This window comes from Lissotriton vulgaris, unplaced genomic scaffold (assembly GCF_964263255.1).
Source record: "Lissotriton vulgaris unplaced genomic scaffold, aLisVul1.2 SCAFFOLD_781, whole genome shotgun sequence".
NCBI classification, from domain to species: domain Eukaryota; kingdom Metazoa; phylum Chordata; class Amphibia; order Caudata; family Salamandridae; genus Lissotriton; species Lissotriton vulgaris.
The window spans coordinates 60,984-81,213 of NW_028252768.1; the positions used below are offsets into that span (position 1 = coordinate 60,984).

Consider the following 20,230-nt stretch of genomic DNA (forward strand, 5'->3'; position numbering starts at 1 on the left):
CAAACTTCTCGGCAAGTCGGAAAGGAAAATCATCCTGTTCCTGGGGACGCTTGCCCAGCACAGCGTTGACCATAAATAGGACTGAGCTTCATTCCGCCCTGTCCAGCAGCAAGCGCCGCACCACCCGGGGCCCCACCCGGGAGATTACGGGTAATGTATTGCACTAACGACCTAATCACGCTAATTGCGACTACATGTAGTCGTCTGATTTCAGCCACGGCGCATGCTCCGTGCAAAGGATGAGGTGTAAATCCAGCCAAGACAGGCCAAGTTGCGCCTGGAATGGACAAAGGACCTAACCTCGGAGCTGATAATGAATGGGGAGGGCGCCATTAAATCAAACACGGTACTGCCAAGTATCAATAGGTATTTCCTGTGCCCTAAACGGAGTATACTCATTTGGCACAGCAGTGGGAGTGTACGTATTGAACACACCTGAAGCTCTGTCCACAGCCGGGAAGATCACCCACGAATAATCTACAGCTGAAGCACTGAATACACTGCATAATACAGCACGGAAGTGAGTGTATAGTCCAGGGGTCTCCAACCGGTCGATCGCGAGCTACCGGTAGCTCGCCGAGGCCCCATGAGTAGCTCACGATGGCATTTACATTTTTCAGCCCATTATAGTCTTTATCGTCTTTTGGGCCTTTTTTAAGAGCCGTTGCCGCCCTCACCCGTACCAGCTCCTCTGATAGGCCTAAAATTAGCTGGGGCGGGCTGAAGAGGATGACGTTATTCGTATCTGAGTCATCCGCTCCCCCTCTCTCTTTGAGAGCCTGGCACCGTGATTTTCATTGTGTGCAACGTGTGCGCTTCTGGAATGGAGCTGTTCCCGCTGCCTTTACGAGCCTTGCACAGAGCTCACATCCTGCGCAACATGTGCACTGCTGGTGCGGAGCACAAGGGCCTGAAAAGCATGTTGGTGTGCAAGTGGCGTGGCACAGGAAGTATTGATCTTCTACAGCCCTATCAGTGCCTGCACTACTTGCCTTTTCCAGTCCGAGTCTTTTGATAGGCAAGTCCTGTCCTGATTTATTTGCTGCGCCAAGGCCACTGAATTAAATAGTAAATAAGTTAGTCCCTGCCCTAGCCAGAGGGTGGTTAATTGTTTTTCCATGTGTTAAATTGTGTTTCTGGCTCTGCTTAGCATACGTTTTCAGAGTTTTTACGAAGGGATTTTAGTGTGCAATGGTATTCCAATTTGGTTTGGTTGGGCTGACGCTGCGATGAGCAGAAGGTGAAAAGTGTATTGGGCCAGTCTGTAATCAAGGAGATTTTGAGCATCAGCTCCCAGCCCTCTTTTCACGCAAGTTGCAGGTGAAGTGATTGGACTGACCCCAGGGTCTCCTGAATAGGATTCCCTCCTCCCCTTAAGTTTAAGGTCAGCTGATCTTATTCTTATGCTGGTAGGGATTAGTCGTGCTTGTTCCCAGGCTCTTATTGGTTCTCACAGCTACGATGTCTGTTTGGTTCAGGGCTTTGGCTCCTCTTGATTACCACTGTATGGTTTTTTTTGGCCTTCAGGGCTTAGGGTTTGGGCTCCAGTAGGATTTCTATGGGCGTTTACAGCTTGGGCTGTAATGATTAAGGTAACCTCATCAGAGTTATTTGTGTTTTTGAAGAGCAGCAGAGAGCGGGAGCTCTATATGTGAGGGGAAGGGAAAGATAAACACGAGCCTATGTGAGATGTAGGGAACACACTGATAGTGCAAATGTGGGGCACAGGAAAGGGGTCAATTAAGAAGCTGCACTTAAGGAGCTGGCACACATGATTACAAGCAGAGATGACACTGCTTATGGGGTGCAGGAAACAAAAGTATATGACAGTGAATGTGAGGTGCAGGCACAGAGGCTGTACATGTGCAAAGCGGGGAGGCATACATGAAGCTGTGCATTTGAAGTGCAAGGACAAGCTGGCATGATGCTTTGCGTGTGAGGAGCAGGGAGCAAACAGACGATGTAAGTAGATATGGGGAACAAACGTATGATATTGCATGTGAGATGCAGGGAGCAGGCACCACACTCTGCTTTGTTTGTGGCTGAACTGGAGGGTGTACCGCTTGATTGCGAGGGTGACTTGTGATGTTTTAGTAATCGAAGATGGGATGAGTACTATGGAATCATTGAAATAAAGCAGACTTTTTATTAAGCGTTTCACGAGCCCTAGTGTAAAATTTGCCATATGAACATATACTCTAGGGAACTATAAATATTTTGTTCAAACCACAGTTGAAAAAAGTGCGCATTGCTTTGCCTTTAGTAGCTCACAACGATTTTCACTGATCAGGAGTAGCTCTCAATACAAGAAAGGTTGGAGACCCCTGGTATAGTCAAATCAATGCAATCCACAAAGTGACAGCAAATGTAATGAAGCATAGCTAACACATGAGGTACCTTGGGGAGACCAGGAGTTACAATCACCTTGCATGCAACCCCACACTTGAAACTGGTGCCACTGGTAGTTGTCCCAGTTCAGTGACCTAGTATGGACAGACCCACATTAAGGATCTGCTCTTATGATGTTTTAATTATCAGATATAGACCCCCACTTGGCCCCCTCCCCTTTTAATTTAATTTCATATCTATGGAGCAACAGGTAAGCCCCTGATCCCTTACTACAAATCCGTGCTGCTACCCTAAGTCGTGCCCTGGAAGTTCATGCCCACACCCTCCCGCGCACATAAATGTTTCAGAACGTAGGCAGCAATGACACACGTAGGGAGGGGAATCAGGTGTTGCTTCATCACGTTACATTGAGCCCTGTTTTTTTTGTTTGTTCCGCGCAGTATTATCTGCCTTCCCAGTTAGTAGATAAACACATGGGGCCTTATTTATGAAGGACTTGCGCCGCCGGTGCGTCACTTTTTCCCATGTTAAAAGTGACGCACCGGCGGCGCAAGTCCTTCATAAATAAGGCCCATGGATGTTAGGATATACATGCCACCAGGACGTTGGCACAGACCTGAGCTAAATATGGGACACTAGTGAATACCAAGAGTGTAATGTAAAATTTTCAAAAATTACCGGTGTCCACAATCAGTAGGCAACTGTTCACCAAGAACAAACATCAAACAGTCCAGCAGGCTGCAATGTATGTTCAGGCAAAGAAAATGTAACCGTCTGGAATGACAAATGTGTTCATCGGATTTGTTTTTGACAAATAATTACACACCAGATTTAAACAAAAAAATGGTAGTGTGGAATAAATAATGTTACCAACATTCTACACTTGATCAAATGTTGAAGAATAAAGTTCAACCTCTGGGTCCGAACATTACATAGGGGAGGGGCAGGTCAATCTCAGTAGAACAGATTTAGTATATATAAGCTGTATTATCGAATACCTTTTTTTTTCTCTCACATATTTTCCCATGTTGTTCTACTCTTCACCTCTCCCAGTTACTTCCTTTTCTTTTTTTATTTGACAAGGCTATGTAACATTGAAAAAAACTTTTTTTTTCTAGATTGAGAAATGGAAGAATCAAGTTTGACGTGTTGGCAAGAATAGATGAACAAAGAGCAGAGCGGACAATTGACAGATCACCAGTCAACAGACGCTAGCTCTTGATGGAGGGCCTGAAGACTCAGCATGGTGTCGTATCACCTAAGGATTGAATGGAGACCACGGAACAGATGAAGAGAGACAAAGGAGGTGATTTATCGGCTAGGGATTGTGAGGACTCGATGGACTGGGCAAAGATTGAGATCGAGAAGGATGCCTCTAGCATAGATAACCACCTCTCCACGGCCTTGGACAACAGATCTGTCTGCACTTCACTCTTCACCAATGATACCCAGAACTCAATAGACTTGTTGAGGTAGAGACAGGACCCTCTACCTCTGATGATCAACACTCCACAGACGCAGGGAAAAAGGAGACTGGGCTTTCTACCATGGACCTGATTAGGACTGAGGGTGAAAGAGAGTCTTCCCCCAGGGATAACCAAGGCCCCATCAAATGGGCGTATATTAAGGTTGAGACAGATCTTTTTATCGGTGATGACCAGAACTCTGGAAAGTTGGTGAAGATGGATGATGCAAGTGAGTTATCTTCTGAGAGCGATCAGAATTTCACTGAACTTGTAAAGTTGGAAGCTGGAGAGGAAACCTGTTCAGAGGAATGCCAGGACTCGAGTTGCCACAGCACATTTGCAGATGAGGAGGATTCCTTGGCCAGGGATTGTTTGGGAGAAATGGACCAAGTGAAGACTGAAGGAGGCGAGGAACTGTCTCATAATAGATCTCCTGGCTTAAAAAAGTGGGCGATATTAAAAACTGCAATGGTACCCTTTCCCAGCGACCCTCAGGACTGTGAAGGAGGGAGCAATGAAAATTCTGCGGCAGGTAATGACTAAAATATGTAAACCACAATATACCGTTCAGTTATATATCATGATTTAACCATCAGACGATGTAAAGAAAAAACAAATAAAACCAGGGAATATTCCGAACAAAACGCTACATATACTCCAGTAGGCTTTGACCGAATCACCAAAAAATAGACATTCAGGTGTTTTTGAGTTTCCCTGGGGAAATATGGGTGCAAATCCTTGCAGCCACTTTCTGCTCCAAGATGACACCACATTTTGTCAGGATTTGGTTGGTCCAGACAAGTTCAGGCATTTTTTACATTTTGTAAAAAGTCCTGTCATAGGGTGGCCTGGTGGCTGGACAAGACACACTTGCAACGCGATACTTAACGCTTTACTCGCGTAATTTACAGCGTTTTAACGCGTTTTAATTACCCGTTCTTGTATATAATTTTCTTTTGATTTGCATTTCCCCTGTTTTTAAATTGCTGCCTCTTGCCAACTTACTTGCACCCTAATTTTGTTGCTACACCGCTGTTTTGGCGGGTCCGGTCCCGGGGATCTGCCTGGACGCTCGCCATCTTGGGAGCGAAGGGACGCTTTAGGGCGCCATCCTCGAGTGGTCTAGTGCTCCTGAAGCTCGTCATTCGCCTACTTAAGGCGATCGCAATGTAGTGGTCAGTCTGGACAAGACACACTTGCAACGCGGTACTTAGCGCTTTACTCGCGTAATTTACAGCGTTTTAACGCTTTTTAATTACCCTTTCTTGTATATAATTTTCATTTGATTTGCATTTCCCCTGTTTTTAAATTGCTGCCTCTTGCCCACTTACTTGCACCTTAATTTTGTTGCTACACCGCTGTTTTGGGTGGTCCGGTCCCGGGGATCTGCCTGGACGCTCGCCATCTTGGGAGCGAAGGGGACGCTTTAGGGCGCCATCCTCGAGCGGTCTAGTGCTCCTGAAGCGCGTCATCCGCCTACTTAAGGCCGCTCTTTCCAGCGCGCAGCGGTGACGTGCAGCTGGCGCGCCCTCCCTGGCCCGAGTCTCGCCAGAGTCCTGCCCGTCTGCGCCCGTCTGCGCCCGTCTGCGCCCGTCTGCGCCCGTCTGCGCCCATCCGCGCCCGTCCGCGCTAAGTACGTGCTAAAGGGCCTGAGACTCTGGCCTTTCGGTGTATCCGTCATGCCTCCCTTAGCTGGTCCCCTATATTCCTACCAGGATTTTGCTCGTCTGAGACCTGCTCGGCTTCCATGCCATTATACCCGCTCGCCAGACATCCTGCAGGATGCTTTTTATTTTACATGTCTTAATATGCATGGTAAGTCGACAACAACCCGCCATGTCGGGCCCCTTCCTATTACCACTTCCCCGCTGCCCCCTTTGAGAGAATCTGGCTATCTTATCAATACTAGATCTTTAGTTAAAAATAATATTGCCTTTCGCGATTTTGTTTCAGCCCACCAGCCTACCTGGGTTTTCCTTACCGAAACCTGGGCAACCGAGTCCTCAGGACCGGACCTGGTTGAGGCTGTGCCGGAGGGTTATTCCTTAACTAGACTGGACAGAGTGGGGCGCAGAGGAGGTGGCCTTGGAATTCTTTATTAGACCTCTCACACCTGCCACACTACTCAACTTTCCAGGCCCTCCGACCTCTTTCAAGCCTTACATTTCCTTATAAAATCCCCCGTGACCACTCCCTTTGCCGGCATCTTGGTTTATAGACCCCCTGGGTCCAGAATAGACTTTAGCTTGTCTCTTCTCAATATTCTGGAGCCCTACTTTGGTGCTGCCAATCTGACAGTTTTGGGTGACCTAAACTTTCATCTGGACAACCCTGATGCTAAAGACTCGATAGATCTTCTTGATTCTCTATCCGCATGTGACCTAGTGCAACTGGATAAACACCCCATGCACCAGGCAGGTCACACACTGGATGCAGTCTTCTCCAATGATGACAGGCTCAAAATAGAAGTCCCTATCCCACTGTCTTGGTCGGACCACTTTGCGGTTCCTTTGGAACTTGTGGTCGCCTCGAAGCCCATTGAGATTGACGCCCTCAATCACACTAAGCTCAGGAGGAACCTGAAGATTATTACAAACACCTCAATAGCCCCTCTAATGGAAAACTACAATTCTAACCAGTATGAGGATATTAATTCGGCGGCCTCGAAGCTGTCTAAAACCATTGGTGCGGGCGTGTGAGCCGGGAGCCGCGAGACCTCCGGGCTTCGGCACCTGACGGAGCGCTCTGCCCCCTGTGAGAGGCCCGCTGCAGTGCCTGTGCTATCGGAGTGGGAGTCGACGGCGACTCCGCGAGCGAAGCGGAGCCGGCCAGCGGTGGATGCAGGGAGCGGAGTTGAGCGGAGGAGATAGGCGGAGGCGGAGCCGGCATCGAACTGCTACGCTGGTCCGTGGTTTGAAGAGGCTCGTCCTGAGAGGTCTCTCCGGCCGGTCGTTGGTGGTGGAGTAGTGGCATTGTGCTCCTGGAGCAGATCCTTCCCCGGGATTGCGGATCCCGGCGACCATCGCCTCGTGAGTCTGCCTACCGGCTGGATTTCTCGCTACCGGACTCGAGCGGAGGATAGGCCTTCCATCTTGGGCGTTGGCCTGTTGATATTCCAGGGCGGCCATTTTGTGCACCCCGGCCTGGCGGCTCGGCCTTCCTGGTGCTCTTTGTGTGGCGCTGCCCCCGCCTGGTGTATAGCTGCGAAGGCACGGCTGCCCTCTTTGCCGGACGGAAAACCTCGACGTCCCCTACACAGCTGAAATGTCGAACGCTAGAGGCCAGAGAAGGGGTGACCGGGCCTTGCCGGACATGCTGGGGCGCGGCGCCCTGCATAGTGGAGGAACTCAGCCCACCACGACCTCCCCGGCCCCGGCCAGGGGTGCAGATGGCGGAGAACCCCCGGTGACAAGATCATTTCTTGAGTCACTCTTCAGTTCCCTGCGGGAGGACTTTCAAACGCTGAAGCATGAAGTGGCCGGGGAGGTCCGTGAAGTACGGAGAGAGATGGACTGCCTGGGGGAGCGTGTCAACACTGTGGAGGAAGCAGGCCACTCTAGAGACGAAGAGATCACCCATTTGCAGCAGGAGGTCCTGCGGCTGCGGGAACAACAGAAACCGATCCAGGCGGAATAACATCAGGGCCCGTGGCGTGCCGTCCGGTGAGGAGGGTGAAGACGTGACTGCATACCTGGTGGCCCTCTTTCGTGCGATTCTGGGAGAGTCGGAAGACTTTCGGATCCGTATAGACCGGGCACACCGGGTGGGTCGCCCCCGCAGAGCCACGGCGCCCGCCCCGGACATTCTGGCCTTCCTCCCGGACTTCCCCCTGAAGGAGCGGATCCTCCGCGAAGCGCGTGGGCAGCAGCCTTTCCGCTTCCGAGATCACCCTGTGGCCCTGTATCAGGATCTATCTACGGTCACGCTGCAAAAGAGAAAATCGTTCAAGATCGCTACCGACTTCCTCCGGGAGCAAGGGACACGGTACTCTTGGGGGCATCCTTTCCGACTGATTTTTCGATGGAACGGTACTTTGCACCAGCTCCGGTCCCTCCAGGATGTCTGCGCGGTGTTGGGCCTCACAGCATCTGATACGGACACCCCGGCACCGCGTCGCAGACGAAGCACTCGTGACGGATGGCAGCAGGTGGGAGAGAGGAGCTCTCCGCCGTCGGAACGACCGGGCTCGCCCACGATCCGGGCAGACATGGCGGCCGCCATCCAGGAGGCCTCCAGAGTGGCGGCGAATGGCGAAGTGGCCCTGACGGCCTGAACTTACTCCGGGGGGAGTCTGCTCTAGCTTTTTCTTCTTGCAGGTGCGGGGATTCGGAGGGAGGGCAGGGAGGAATGGCGAGTGCTGGAGGTGGTGGCTGGACGTCCACTAGACTGATTTACCACGGCCTTGTCCGATAAGGACCGGACTGGGACAATGTCTTTTTTGCAAAGTTTGAGAAGTGGGGTACGGGAACGGGACCGGCGGGGGGATGTTTTGAATTTGGGGACTAGCGGGGGGTTTGTTGTTGGGAATGGTATGGATGTGGATGTGTGGGGTCCCGAGGGGAGGGGGGGGGCTTTTCCAGTTGCGGGGTGTTGGGGTTTGGGGACTGTACTGTGCCGAGGGGATGTTCGTAGTTGCTCTGTGCTGAGACCTCGTGTGGTGCCTTCCATGTTTGCCCGCTGGGCTTTGCCTCTTGATGTGTGCTCCAGTGATTCCCCTCCTTGATGGCTCTTAAAGTGATTACTTTAAATGTGAAAGGGCTGAATAACCCGGTTAAAAGGCGGGCTGTGTTATCTTTGTTAGAGAACTCCCAGGCGGATGTCTGCCTGCTGCAGGAGACCCATTTGCTGGCTAAGGACTGCTCTAGGATGCGTACCCCCAAGTTCCCCACGCAGCTGTTCTCCTCTAGCGCTTCTAAAACGGCAGGGGTGGCGATCCTGTTCTTCAGGGGGTTCAGAGGAGAGGTATTGCACAAAATAGCGGAACAGAAAGGGAGACTTCTGGCATATAGGATCAAGGTGGGGGGTTTAGTACTGACTGTTGGCACTCTCTACAGCCCCAATGACCACCAGGACCAATTCTTGCACAGGGCACTAGAAGACGTGGCGTCCACCTCTGATAGGCACATAGTCTTAGGGGGTGATTTGAATCTAGTTTACGATGCGGCAATGGACAGGTCTGTGCAGTGGCGCCACCAGTTGGGTGAGCTTTCGGGCTCGATTCGCACTCGACTTGAGGAGCTGGACTTGCATGACATGTGGCGCCACCTTCACCCCACCACCCGCGCATACTCCTACTTTTCACATGCTCACAGGTCCTATGCGCGACTGAACCATCTACTCGTGTCGGGTCCAATGCTCCTTTTGGCTTCTAGCGCGGATATGGGGGTCCTCTCTCTTTCCGACCACGCGCCGGTGGAGGGTGCTTTCACTCTGCCACCGATGGTTCGGCCGAGAGGGGTCTGGCGGCTCCGAGGCACGCTATTGCATAGGCGGTCGACGGTGGACCAGATCCGCGCGGCCATTTTGGATTACCAGAGTGTGAACGATAACACCTCTCGCGCGACACAGTGGGCAGCCCTGAAGGCTGTGCTCCGGGGCGAATTTATAGCTATCTCCTCGGCTGAGAATAAGGATCGACAGCTCAAGAGGGACGAGCTTACCCGGCAGGTGAAGGAGCTGGAACAGGTTCATCATAGGACGGGGGCCCCCAGGGTTTGGAGGCAGCTGAAGGCAGCCAGAAAACTTTTGGCTGCCCTGGACATGGACCGGGCGGAGTATGCGATGCTTCGCCTGAAGCACAAGTATTACACGGGGGGGGGATCGGTGCGGGCGGCTCTTGGCCAACAAACTCAGGGTGCAGCACCAACAGCACCGAGTGAAGGAACTGGTTGACTCGGCAGGAGGTTCGGTCACGGCTGATGAGCAAATAGCAGACGTCTTTCGCAGCTTTTACGCCGACCTCTACACTGGAGAGGCCTCCTCTGCCCAGGCTGAGGTGGACTATCTAGACTCGGTGCCGCTCCCGTCGTTAACGCCAGATCAGGCTCAGTATTTGGAACGTGACATCCGGGTCGAGGAGGTGATCACAGCGATATCCCGGCTCAAACCGGGCAAGGCCCCAGGACCGGATGGCTTTATCCCTCTGTTTTATAAGACCTTCCGTCAGGAGTTGGCGCCTCTGCTGACCCGCCTTTTCAACACCTTTGCGGAACCGGGTGCCATCCCCTCATAATTTCTTCAGGCCACGGTCTCCGTGATCCCGAAACCGGGCAAGGACAGGACCGCCTGTGGGCCCTACCGCCCTATCTCGCTGCTGAACACGGATTTGAAAGTGTTCACCAGCATATTAGCGGCACGCCTGGCACTGCATCTCCCAGGCATGGTTGATTCGGATCAAGCGGGCTTTGTCCCTGGCAGGCAAACAGTAGACAATACAAAGAGGGTGACCCACATTCTTGAGAAGGCCTCTAGGATCCCAGGGGAGAGGATGCTCTTGTCTATAGACGCGGAGAAGGCTTTCGACAGGGTGCACTGGCCCTACCTAGAGAAGGTCCTGGGCAAGTTCGGGATAGGTGAGAAGTTCCGTCATCTGATCTTCAATTGTTACCGGTTCCCATCTGCAGTGGTCCGAGTGAACGGAGGCAGCTCTCGGCCCTTTCCCATTGAACGGGGTACGAGACAGGGGTGCCCACTGTCCCCTTTGCTCTTTGCCCTATACATGGAGCCATTTGCTCAAAGGGTTAGGCAGAACCCCGACATTGTCGGAGTCAAGATGGGCGAATTCCATCATGCGATTAGCCTGTACGCAGATGATGTCATTCTGATATTAGACGACCCGCGGAGGTCGCTACCGGCTTGCATTGCGGAATTGGACCTATTCACCGAAGTGGCGGGCTTCAAGGTGAACTTAGGGAAGTCAGCCGCCCTTGACATTTCGCTTGCTAGCACCACCAGAGCGGAACTACAGAGGCTTTACCCTCTGAACTGGTCCAAGGACCGGATTCCATATTTAGGGATCCTGTTGGCGCCTTCCCTCCCGGCGATGGTCACGGCCAATTATGCGGCTTTGAGCACGAAAATAAGAGAGGAGCTTGGCCGGTGGGATAAGGGCACGTTGTCGCTGCTAGGCAGGGTGGCCGCGGTGAAGATGACCCTCCTGCCTCAGGTGCTTTACCTCTTCAGGGCGTTGCCGCTCCAGCCCCCCGCGGGGTGGCTCGCGGAGACCCAATCGGCCATCGCACGGTTTGTATGGCAGGGCCGTAGGCCGCGGATTAAGAGGAGCATCGCTACGTTGGCGCCCGATTCTGGGGGGCTGGGGATACTGGACTTGCGGAAATATTTCCAGGCCGCCCAACTCCGCTATCTAGTGGAATGGAGCCGGTGGGAGTCTGATAAGCACTGGCTGTTCCAGGACCAGGCGGTGGCGGGTAGGACGCTACAGGAAGTACCATTCTTGAAGCGGGCCCATCGGCCTCCTAACCTCTACGCGTCTTTGGTGACGCGGGTCCCGCTTCGGACGTGGGACTCGGTGGCCGTTAGGCATGAGCTTACTATCTTCCCCTCTCCCTTTACGCCGCTCATTGGCAACCCGGACTTCGGCCCCGGGATGGAACACGGAGCTTATGAGCGCTGGCGGGCGGCCCGCTGCTGCACCTTGTATCATTTGTACAGCCCTGAGGGAGTTGTCCCCTTCCAGGATTTGCGGCGGGATTACGGCCTCCCTGAGACGGAGCGCATGCGATATATGCAGGTGCGTCACTGGGCGCTTCAACCCCAGGTGCGCGATACGGCAAACCGGGAGATCACGGTATATGAGCGCTGGTTAATCACTCGCACGTCGGACGCTAAACTGATCTCAGATCTGTATAAAATGCTGCAGCCCCCCTCCTTTCATATTCACAACCCCGGCCGGGAACGATGGGAGCGGGAGCTCGGGCGAGTGTTGAGCCACAAGGAATGGGAACACATCTCCTTCCGCGCACGCCACTCGGCCTATCACACGGGTCTTACGGAGACCTTCACCAAAATCTCGACCTATTGGTACCGCACCCCGGAGAAACTGCACGAGATGGACAGGGCAATACCAGGGACGTGCTGGCGCAACTGGCAATACTGGTACACTTACACACATACTGTGGGAATGCCCCCTTCTGGCTCCTTATTGGGAGGAGGTCCTGGGTGAGGTGGACAAATGTTTTGAGATAGAGCTGCCGAGGTTCCCTGCCTATGTTCTACTGGGATTGCCAAACGGGTTGATGTATCCCCTCAGGTCCAAGAGGGGTAGACAGATTGCGATTGCTCTGGGGTCAGCGGTGCAAAATATTCTCATACATTGGCGCTCTACCACACTTCCCTCTGTAGTTGGCTGGCTGCATAGATTATGGCATGTCCTTGGAATGGAAAAGATGTCCTTAGTAGCCCTGGGAGACACTGATACTTTTGAGGAACTGTGGGCGCCCTTTCATAGCCTGTTGTGCTCTGAGTTTCGGGAGATTACCTGCCCCAGATATCTTAGGTTGCTACGGCTGACGCCGCCACCAGAACCGCCTGTCTGATCGGACGGGGCTGGCATTGTATAGCGGGGATGACTGGAGGGTTGATATGAAGAGAGAACTGAAGGTAATGGCACAGTACAGGGGGTGGGTTGGGGTATGGTAGTTGGGGGGGTTCTGTATGGTTAGGTAGGTTTTTGGAGCGGGGATGCTTCTCTACCCTTCCCCCCCCCCCTTATTTTCCTTTTCTTTGCCCCCCTATTTTTCTCTTCCTTTCCCCTCCCCCGTCCTTCCTCCCCCCCCCCCCTTGTTATTCGTATGTGACCACAGGCGCGAAAGCTGTGTTCCTGAGTCGAATGAAGCCTATTGAAAAGATGTAACTGTTTTGCTGTATTTGCTGTATCATACGCACCGATTGTGTAGATCCTGTGGTTTATCCCCCTTTTTTTTTTCTCACCCTGTTGTTTCCTACCCCACCCTGCTTCAATAAAATACTTTAAACATAAAACCATTGGTGCAGCAGTTGATGTGCTGGCTCCTCTCGCTACCTGCTACTCCGCGAGAAAGAAACCTTCTGCACCCTGGTTCTCGGAGCCCCTTAGGCTCATGAGACAAGGATGCAGGAAGCAGGAAAGGCTTTGGCGAACAAGCCGGAATCTGAAGGAGAGGGATAAACACAGGTTACTCCTTAAGGAGTACAAGTTGGAGATAATCAGAATTAAGCAAGAGTACTTTGCTAATCTGACTATGACTCTTTCCTCTACCAGAGATCTTTTTAAAATTGTGGATTCGCTCTGTTCGTTACAGACACAGGACCCTGTTGTAGGCTCTCAGGAATTCTGTGACAAGATCGCTGGATTCTTTCATTCCAAGATTGCAGATATCTACCAGAACCTGGAAGTACAAAGATCGGTTACTTCTCCCCCTCCGGTCCCCCTTACTCCGCTTCTGAAGGAGGTCTCTTCCATCACCCCTAAGAGTCTGGTTGATTTCCCGCCTTTGTCCTATCAGGAGCTTGACCTGCTTTTAAGTAAGATAAGGTCGGGATCCCCACTGGATCCTTGTTCCATTTGGGTCCTGAAGGAATGTAGAGACTCCCTGCTCCCTCCTCTACTTGACATCATGAATAGGGCCATGAGAGAGGGCATTTTTCCATCTGAATGGAAAAATGCGGTAGCCAAGCCTCTATTAAAGAAACCAACTCTTGATCCTGAGGTGCTCAAGAATTATCGCCCCATTTCTTTGCTCCCAGCACCTGCTAAAATGCTGGAGACTCATCTCAATCAACATCTGGCAGCATTTCTTGACTCCTCTGATCTTTTGGATCAATCCCAGCATGGATTTAGGAAACACCACAGTACCGAGTCTGCTTTGACAGTCGTACTGGATAACATCCGTATGGAGATAGACCAGGGACACTCCACCGTCCTGGTCCTTCTAGATCTCACGGCCGCCTTCGACACCCTGTCCCCCTCGGTGTTAACATCTCGCTTGAGGGAGATAGGGGTGGAGGGAGCATCCCTGAGTCTGCTGGCCTCCTTTCTTGACCAGAGGGTACAGAGGGTGAAGCTGGGAGACTTTTTATCTCCATCCCTACCTGTGCAATGTGGGGTCCCTCAGGGGTCGGCATTAAGTCCAACCCTATTTAACATCTACGTGACCCCACTTGCCAAGTTGGTTAGATCTTTTGGGATGGAGGTAGTCTCCTATGCAGATGACACGCAGATTCTGGTGTCCCTCTCTCACCCTGATGGCTCGTCCCCGTGCAACTTTAGGAACTGCATGGAAGCAGTATCACAATGGATGATTTACAATTCATTGAAGTTGAACGGGGAGAAAATGGAAATTCTGGTGTTCGGCTCCAACAATAACATCTGGTCACCTGAATGGTGGCCATCTTCGCTGAGGTCTTGTCCTACCCCCAGGGAGTCAGCGCGAAATCTTGGAGTAATGATCGAACCGACCCTCTCCATGACTTTGCAGGGCAATAGAACTGTCGCTACCTGCTTGGGGATCATCAAAATACTTAGGAAAATAAATCATTACCTGTCCCCCCTGGCGAGGAAGCAAGTTGTAGTTGCTCTTGTCACCTCGCGACTCGACTATTGCAACGCCCTATACATCGGCATGAACAAGAGCCTAACACAGCATCTCCAGACCGCCCAGAATGCGGCTGCTAAATTCGTTCTGGACGCTCCTAGATTAGCGTCTTCAACTGCTGCCAGGAAAGCCTTACATTGGCTTCCTATCGATGCGAGGATCACTTTTAAGGTGTTCTGCCTGACCCATAGTATACTCTCTGGCAATGGTCCTGTAGGGGTCAAGAAACTGCTGTCTCCCTACATTTCAGGCAGACTTCTACGTTCTTCCTCAAAGAATTTGTTGGTGGTACCTCGTTTCCGCAAGAGCAGATGGGGCGGTAGGGCTTTTTCTAAAATTGCTCCAAAACTATGGAATTCCCTCCCAGGTGAAATTAAAAATCAGCCCTCTGTTCTGTGTTTCCAAAAACCGTTAAAAACCTAGCTGTTTGCAAGGGCGTACTTGTAGTTATTTTCATTTGATTTTCTGAACTTTTCTGTTAGGTTCCTTGATGTCTTCGGACTAAGTCGCGCGATATAAAATCCCTTTCATTCATTCATATCTCGAGCATACCAGTGTTTCATTTATTTCAGCAGCTATGTAGGGGAAGGCAGATCTTAGATGGGCTGTATTGTTTTTAAACACAGCCCTTCACTGCTTTGTAGCTTTTTATATAAAGAGTATCTTATTTGAGCTATTTGGTGCATTATAGGCAAAGTGCAAAGACTACTGTCTGCTAAGTAGAACCAGGTGGTAGTTATTATATTATAATTTCAGCACCTGAAAGCTTGTAAAAACACAACGGTCTACAATAGATTACAGTGTTATTTACAGCATTGCAACATAGGGGGCATTAGGTTGGTAAAACAAATTCGATTTTTTTGTATTTTTATTTCATATCTGCAGCTCTGTAGTTAAACTAAAGGCCTACCCTCTGCTGTGTAACATGGACAGCAGGCTGTTCACTCTGCATATAGTACCAGAGGGATTTAAAGGGTTTCTTTCTGCCTCTTGTATCAGGCAGTTGTCTCTTTGGTACGTCTACAGAGCTGTAGATGGTGTAGGGCGAATCAGCTCTGCTCTGTGGGGCCTGTCCACTCTGATGCTTTTCTGATTTTGCTGTCTGCAGTAAGTGATGATGGTTGATATCGATGCTAACTGGGTGCAGGGATGAACTGCAGCCCTGCTCTTTCAATGGGAGCATGCATTCCGTTCGGCATGCGTGCTCCCATTGAAAGGTATAGGTACGCGAACGAACAGGGTTTGGTCGTATCCTACTTGCAGGTCTGTAACCGACAACAGGAGGTCGTTCGGTTATAGTTACTATGACATTTATCTTCTGTAGAGGGGCCTTCCAGGGTTGAAGAAAATAGGTTCTCTTTACCTCTACCTACATTGCTACCAGTCGCCAGCAATAGCCTTTCTAGAATCTTCCTTTGATTAATGATGTCTACTTGGGTTTTAAGACACAGTTTAACATCTTTCATTAGATCTTTGTGCTTCACCCTGATCTCCAGAGTAGTGTGTTCACTGCTACCGACGCTTCCTCACATCACCTGCCAACCTTAGCACAGTTGTCACAATCTGTGGTGTGGATGATACTTGGCATATGATGTGTGTCTCCCTCGTGTTCAGTGAGCTGTCACAAAGGCATCTGGCTGGCAAGGCAGCCGCTTATGAAACTGTTTAGTCCCATAAGAATTACTATTGTGTATAGATCCTTTTTTGTTTATAATTCGAGGCCCATCTTTTAACTCGAGTATAATGGATTAGCCTGTTTTTCATTGATTTTATGTCCTGTCCGTAGCCATCTTTGCCAAACCTAATAGATTGACTCAGTTGCCTCTGCAAGTCAGTATGACTATATATGATTGATTTCATATAAAGGCTTCCTAATATTTTGAATCCTGTGAAATGAAAGTTAAGATGTTAAATAAATGGATCATTTAAAACAAACATTTCTTGTGAGATTGTGTTAATGCGCACATTTTTAAATACTGAAAAAAACTGGGAATCTTATTTTTACACTGCAGTGATGATTGGACTTTCTACCAAGGAGAAGGATGCACCAGGAGCTGCTGTCGAACCCGTCGATCTCGGACACCCCAGTACTGTGTTCTCCGGAGATTGCAATGGTGTGGCGAGGATAATCATGCTGAAGCCTGGTATGTGAGGTTCTATCCTGCAGCTGAAGCCAGTTGTCATTTCCTAAACCACAAGTGGGGTTCCTTGTAGTAAATGTGTGGTTCAGCTGCATACCAAATAGTTACTAAAGTATGCACAAGAAGTGAAATATTTGTTTTAAATATATAATGTTCACATCTAGATAGAGGTTGTATTGCTTAAAAGGCAACAAAACTTGTAAGTGGTTCCATCTTTTCTCTTTTTTCCATGTGAGCCCATTAGTCATAACAAATTCATATGAAACGCAGTTTCTTACATTTTCTCAAATGAACATTTCGTAATGTGTGTGCATTCCTTAAATATTATGGTGCCTTGGACATTTTTCACTGGGTAGTAACAACCAAAAGGTGAGAATAAAAATACACAACAAAGGGGGGTCAAAGCAAGGCATAAAGGGCAGCTCTGAAGATACCCCGTTTAAACATCAATGTTATCAAACACTCGGACAAAGGGGGAATGTGGTTGTAATGTCCAAGGAGATGCATTTCAGAAAGTACTTGGAAAAGTCAATAATGACAAATATTACCTGAAAGTAAAAAGAACAAACTATGTTGCTTTAATTTAATATTGACATAAACTCAACAATTGGGAATCCAGTGGTTTTCCAGTGATTAAAGAGTACAGATGTCTGTAAAATGGTTTTCCTAAACTCCCAGTATCCTATGTAATTCCTTAAATACACAAAAAAAACTGACAGAAAAAAACACCAGGGAAGCCAATAGCACTAGTCAAAGAAAGTTTGCATGAGAGCACATCCCTCTATGTAGACACTTCCCGCAGGTTTTTTGTAAGTACCCTACCTTTGTATGTAAAGAACATTAAAGACTTTCTTAAAAAATAGAGGTTATTTAGGAGAAGGAATTCAGGCTCATTGCGTTAGACATAGCCACACTCTACATTAATATATCATATGAGGCATGGGCATGTAAAAAAAATGTGAGTGCATGTTCCATATACTCTTGGTTTGATTTGATTTGGGATTTATAAAGCGCACGAATGCCCATGGGCGTCTTGGCGCTATGTGATAAGAAGACCTGCTAGCTTCTGTTGCGGTTTAAAGACTTGCAGTGAACAACCAAGTCTTTATCTCTTTTCTGGAGGGGGTTTTTTTAATTGATATTGGGAGCAGGTTCCAGATCCGGGCTGCATGCAGTCTGAAACTCCCCCTCCCCCTCCCCCCTTCGAACCTGATTGAATCTAGGTACCTGAATCATTTTCCGATGGCTAGATCCCCTCTCACCCCCTAAAAACTATCTCAAACCCCTCTCACCCCCTAAAAACTATCTCAAACCCCTCCCACCCCCTAAAAACTATCTCAAACCCCTCCCACCCCCTAAAAACTAACACAAACCCTCCCACCCCCTAAAAACTAACACTAACACCATCACAAACCCCTCCCACCCCCAGAAAACTAGCACAACCCCCCCCCCCCCCACACCCCGAACCCCTCTTACTTTTTGCTGTCCAACGCTCCTCTGAACTCTGCGCTGCCTAAACACTAATCTGACTTAGCCTTAACCAAGTACATGCTTTGCTGCCCATTTGTGGGGTGGTGGGGGAGGGTTTGGACAAACCGCCCTCATCGCAGGTACAGACTACATCCGAACGCTACTGGACAACGGAGAAACAGCTGCCCTCATCCTACTTGACCTCTCCGCCGCCTTCGACACAGTCTGTCATAGCACCCTCATACAACGTCGGAACACAAGGAAAAGCTTTGGACTGGATCATCTCGTTCCTCGCCGGAAGAACTCAGAGAGTCCGCCTCCCCCCATTCAAATCAGAGGCCACCAAAGTCATCTGCGGCGTACCACAAGGATCATCACTCAGTCCCACCCTCTTCAACGTTTACATGAGTCCCCTCGCATCCATCGCGCGAGAACACAACCTCATCTCCTATGCAGACGACACCCAGCTGATCCTCTCCCTCACCAAAGACCCAAACACCACCAAAACCAATCTACACGAAGGAATGAAAGAAGTAGCCAAATGGATGAAGAACAGCCGTTTAAAACTAAACTCGGACAAAACGGAAGTCCTCATCTTAGGATCATCCCCCTCTGCCTGGGACGACTCATGGTGGCCACCGGCCCTGGGCACAGCACCCATACCTACAGATCACGCACGTAACCTGGGCTTCATCCTAGAGTCCTCCCTCTCGATGACCAGACAAGTCAACGCCGTCTCATCTTCATGCTTCAACATCCTACGCATGCTCAAAAAAATCTTCCGTTGGATCCCCACCGAAACAAGAAAGACAGTCACCCACGCACTGGTCACTAGCCGACTGGATTATGGAAATACCCTTTACGCCGGAACCACAGCCAAACTACAGAAAAAACTCCAACGCATCCAAAACTCCTCAGCCAGACTCATACTGGACATCCCCCGTCCAGCTCACATTTCCGATCACCTGAAAGACCTCCACTGACTCCTCGTCAATAAGAGAATAACGTCCCGTCTCCTCACCCACGCACACAAGGCCCTCCACGACCTAGGACCCGAATGCCTCAACACTCGACTGTCCTTCTACACACCCACCCGCCAACTACGATCATCCAATCAAGCCCTCGCCGCAATTCCATTCCATAGATCCACCATGGGAGGAAGATCCTTCTCCTACTTAGCGGCCAAAACCTGGAATTCTCTCCCTACTCACCTCCGCCTTACACAGAACCACCTCTCCTTCATAAAACAGTTAAAACCTGGCTATTCGATAAGTAAAGCCCCCCCCCCTCCCTCAAGTGCCTTGAGACCCTCTGGATGAGTAGTGCGCTATACAAATTTCTGAACTTGAACTTGACCTAGATGCAGGCCTGGCCCTGCGGCTAACGCCACACTGCACACCGTCTTTTGCCATGCGCGACGGGGGTTGGCTGCCCAAGGCTGGTTGGGCTCTGGGCCTTACTGCAGGCGGAGGGGGCTGGGGTTTACATATGGTAATAAAATATTATTTTACATTAAAAATAAAACTCAGAAATTCACTGAAAAACACAAAGGGTAAAGTGACATTCAGGGGTGGGGGAATCCTATCGCCCGACGCCCGAGCCATGTTGTTTTTTGTGACGGGCAAGAAGATTTATTGTCTCCTTCGTCCGATGGACAAGTAGACATTAAATCACGTAAGTAATACAGGCCCAGAGTACCCACAGCCAATCAGAAAGGCTGGTAGAGAGCCAGAGACCCGTCAGAGCCCTCTGATTGGCTAGCAGCCCATGCCTGGGCTCCAGCCTAGCCAGTGATTGGCTGGGGGAGTCACTCAGAAAGTGGTAGCTAGTAGCCGGCTGCCGTCGTGAAACCTTACATTTCGCTGTATTGAAAATAAGCGCTGGCATAGTGACCTCAAAGAAGGTGTATTTTCTGGTAACCAACTTGCTCTAAAATTAATAAAAATGTACTGCCTGTTGCGATGGAAAGCGTCGAGTGGTGCGTCCTTGTGGCTGCAGGATGGGCGGGTGCAAATTTACCTAATCGCTGCTATTAGAGCAGTGCCGTAGCCGTGCTGACTGCACCTTTTAATTGGTTGGCGCAGAGCAGATTCAAACGCCCCTTTCGCGCCAGGCGTGCTGCAACAAACTTGACGAAAGGAAGGCTGGTGAGACAGTGCCTTTGAGCAGGTCGGTGTGCAGTGCTTCTCCCGGTGTCATGGCGAGTGACTGC

At 50.2% G+C, this 20,230-nt stretch overlaps 1 protein-coding gene across 2 annotated transcripts in view; it reads left to right on the forward strand.

The window, feature by feature from the left end:
- LOC147662022 (uncharacterized) overlaps nucleotides 1–20,230 on the forward strand; it is a 50,615-nt gene that overhangs the window by 15,322 nt on the left and 15,063 nt on the right. For both annotated transcript variants that reach the window (XM_086951178.1, XM_086951177.1), the window contains exons 2-3: nucleotides 3,468–4,347; nucleotides 16,420–16,551. In XM_086951178.1, the coding sequence (XP_086807304.1) occupies nucleotides 3,897–4,347; nucleotides 16,420–16,551 (583 nt within the window). In that variant the 5' untranslated portion in view covers nucleotides 3,468–3,896. The remainder of the gene's footprint in view (nucleotides 1–3,467; nucleotides 4,348–16,419; nucleotides 16,552–20,230) is intronic.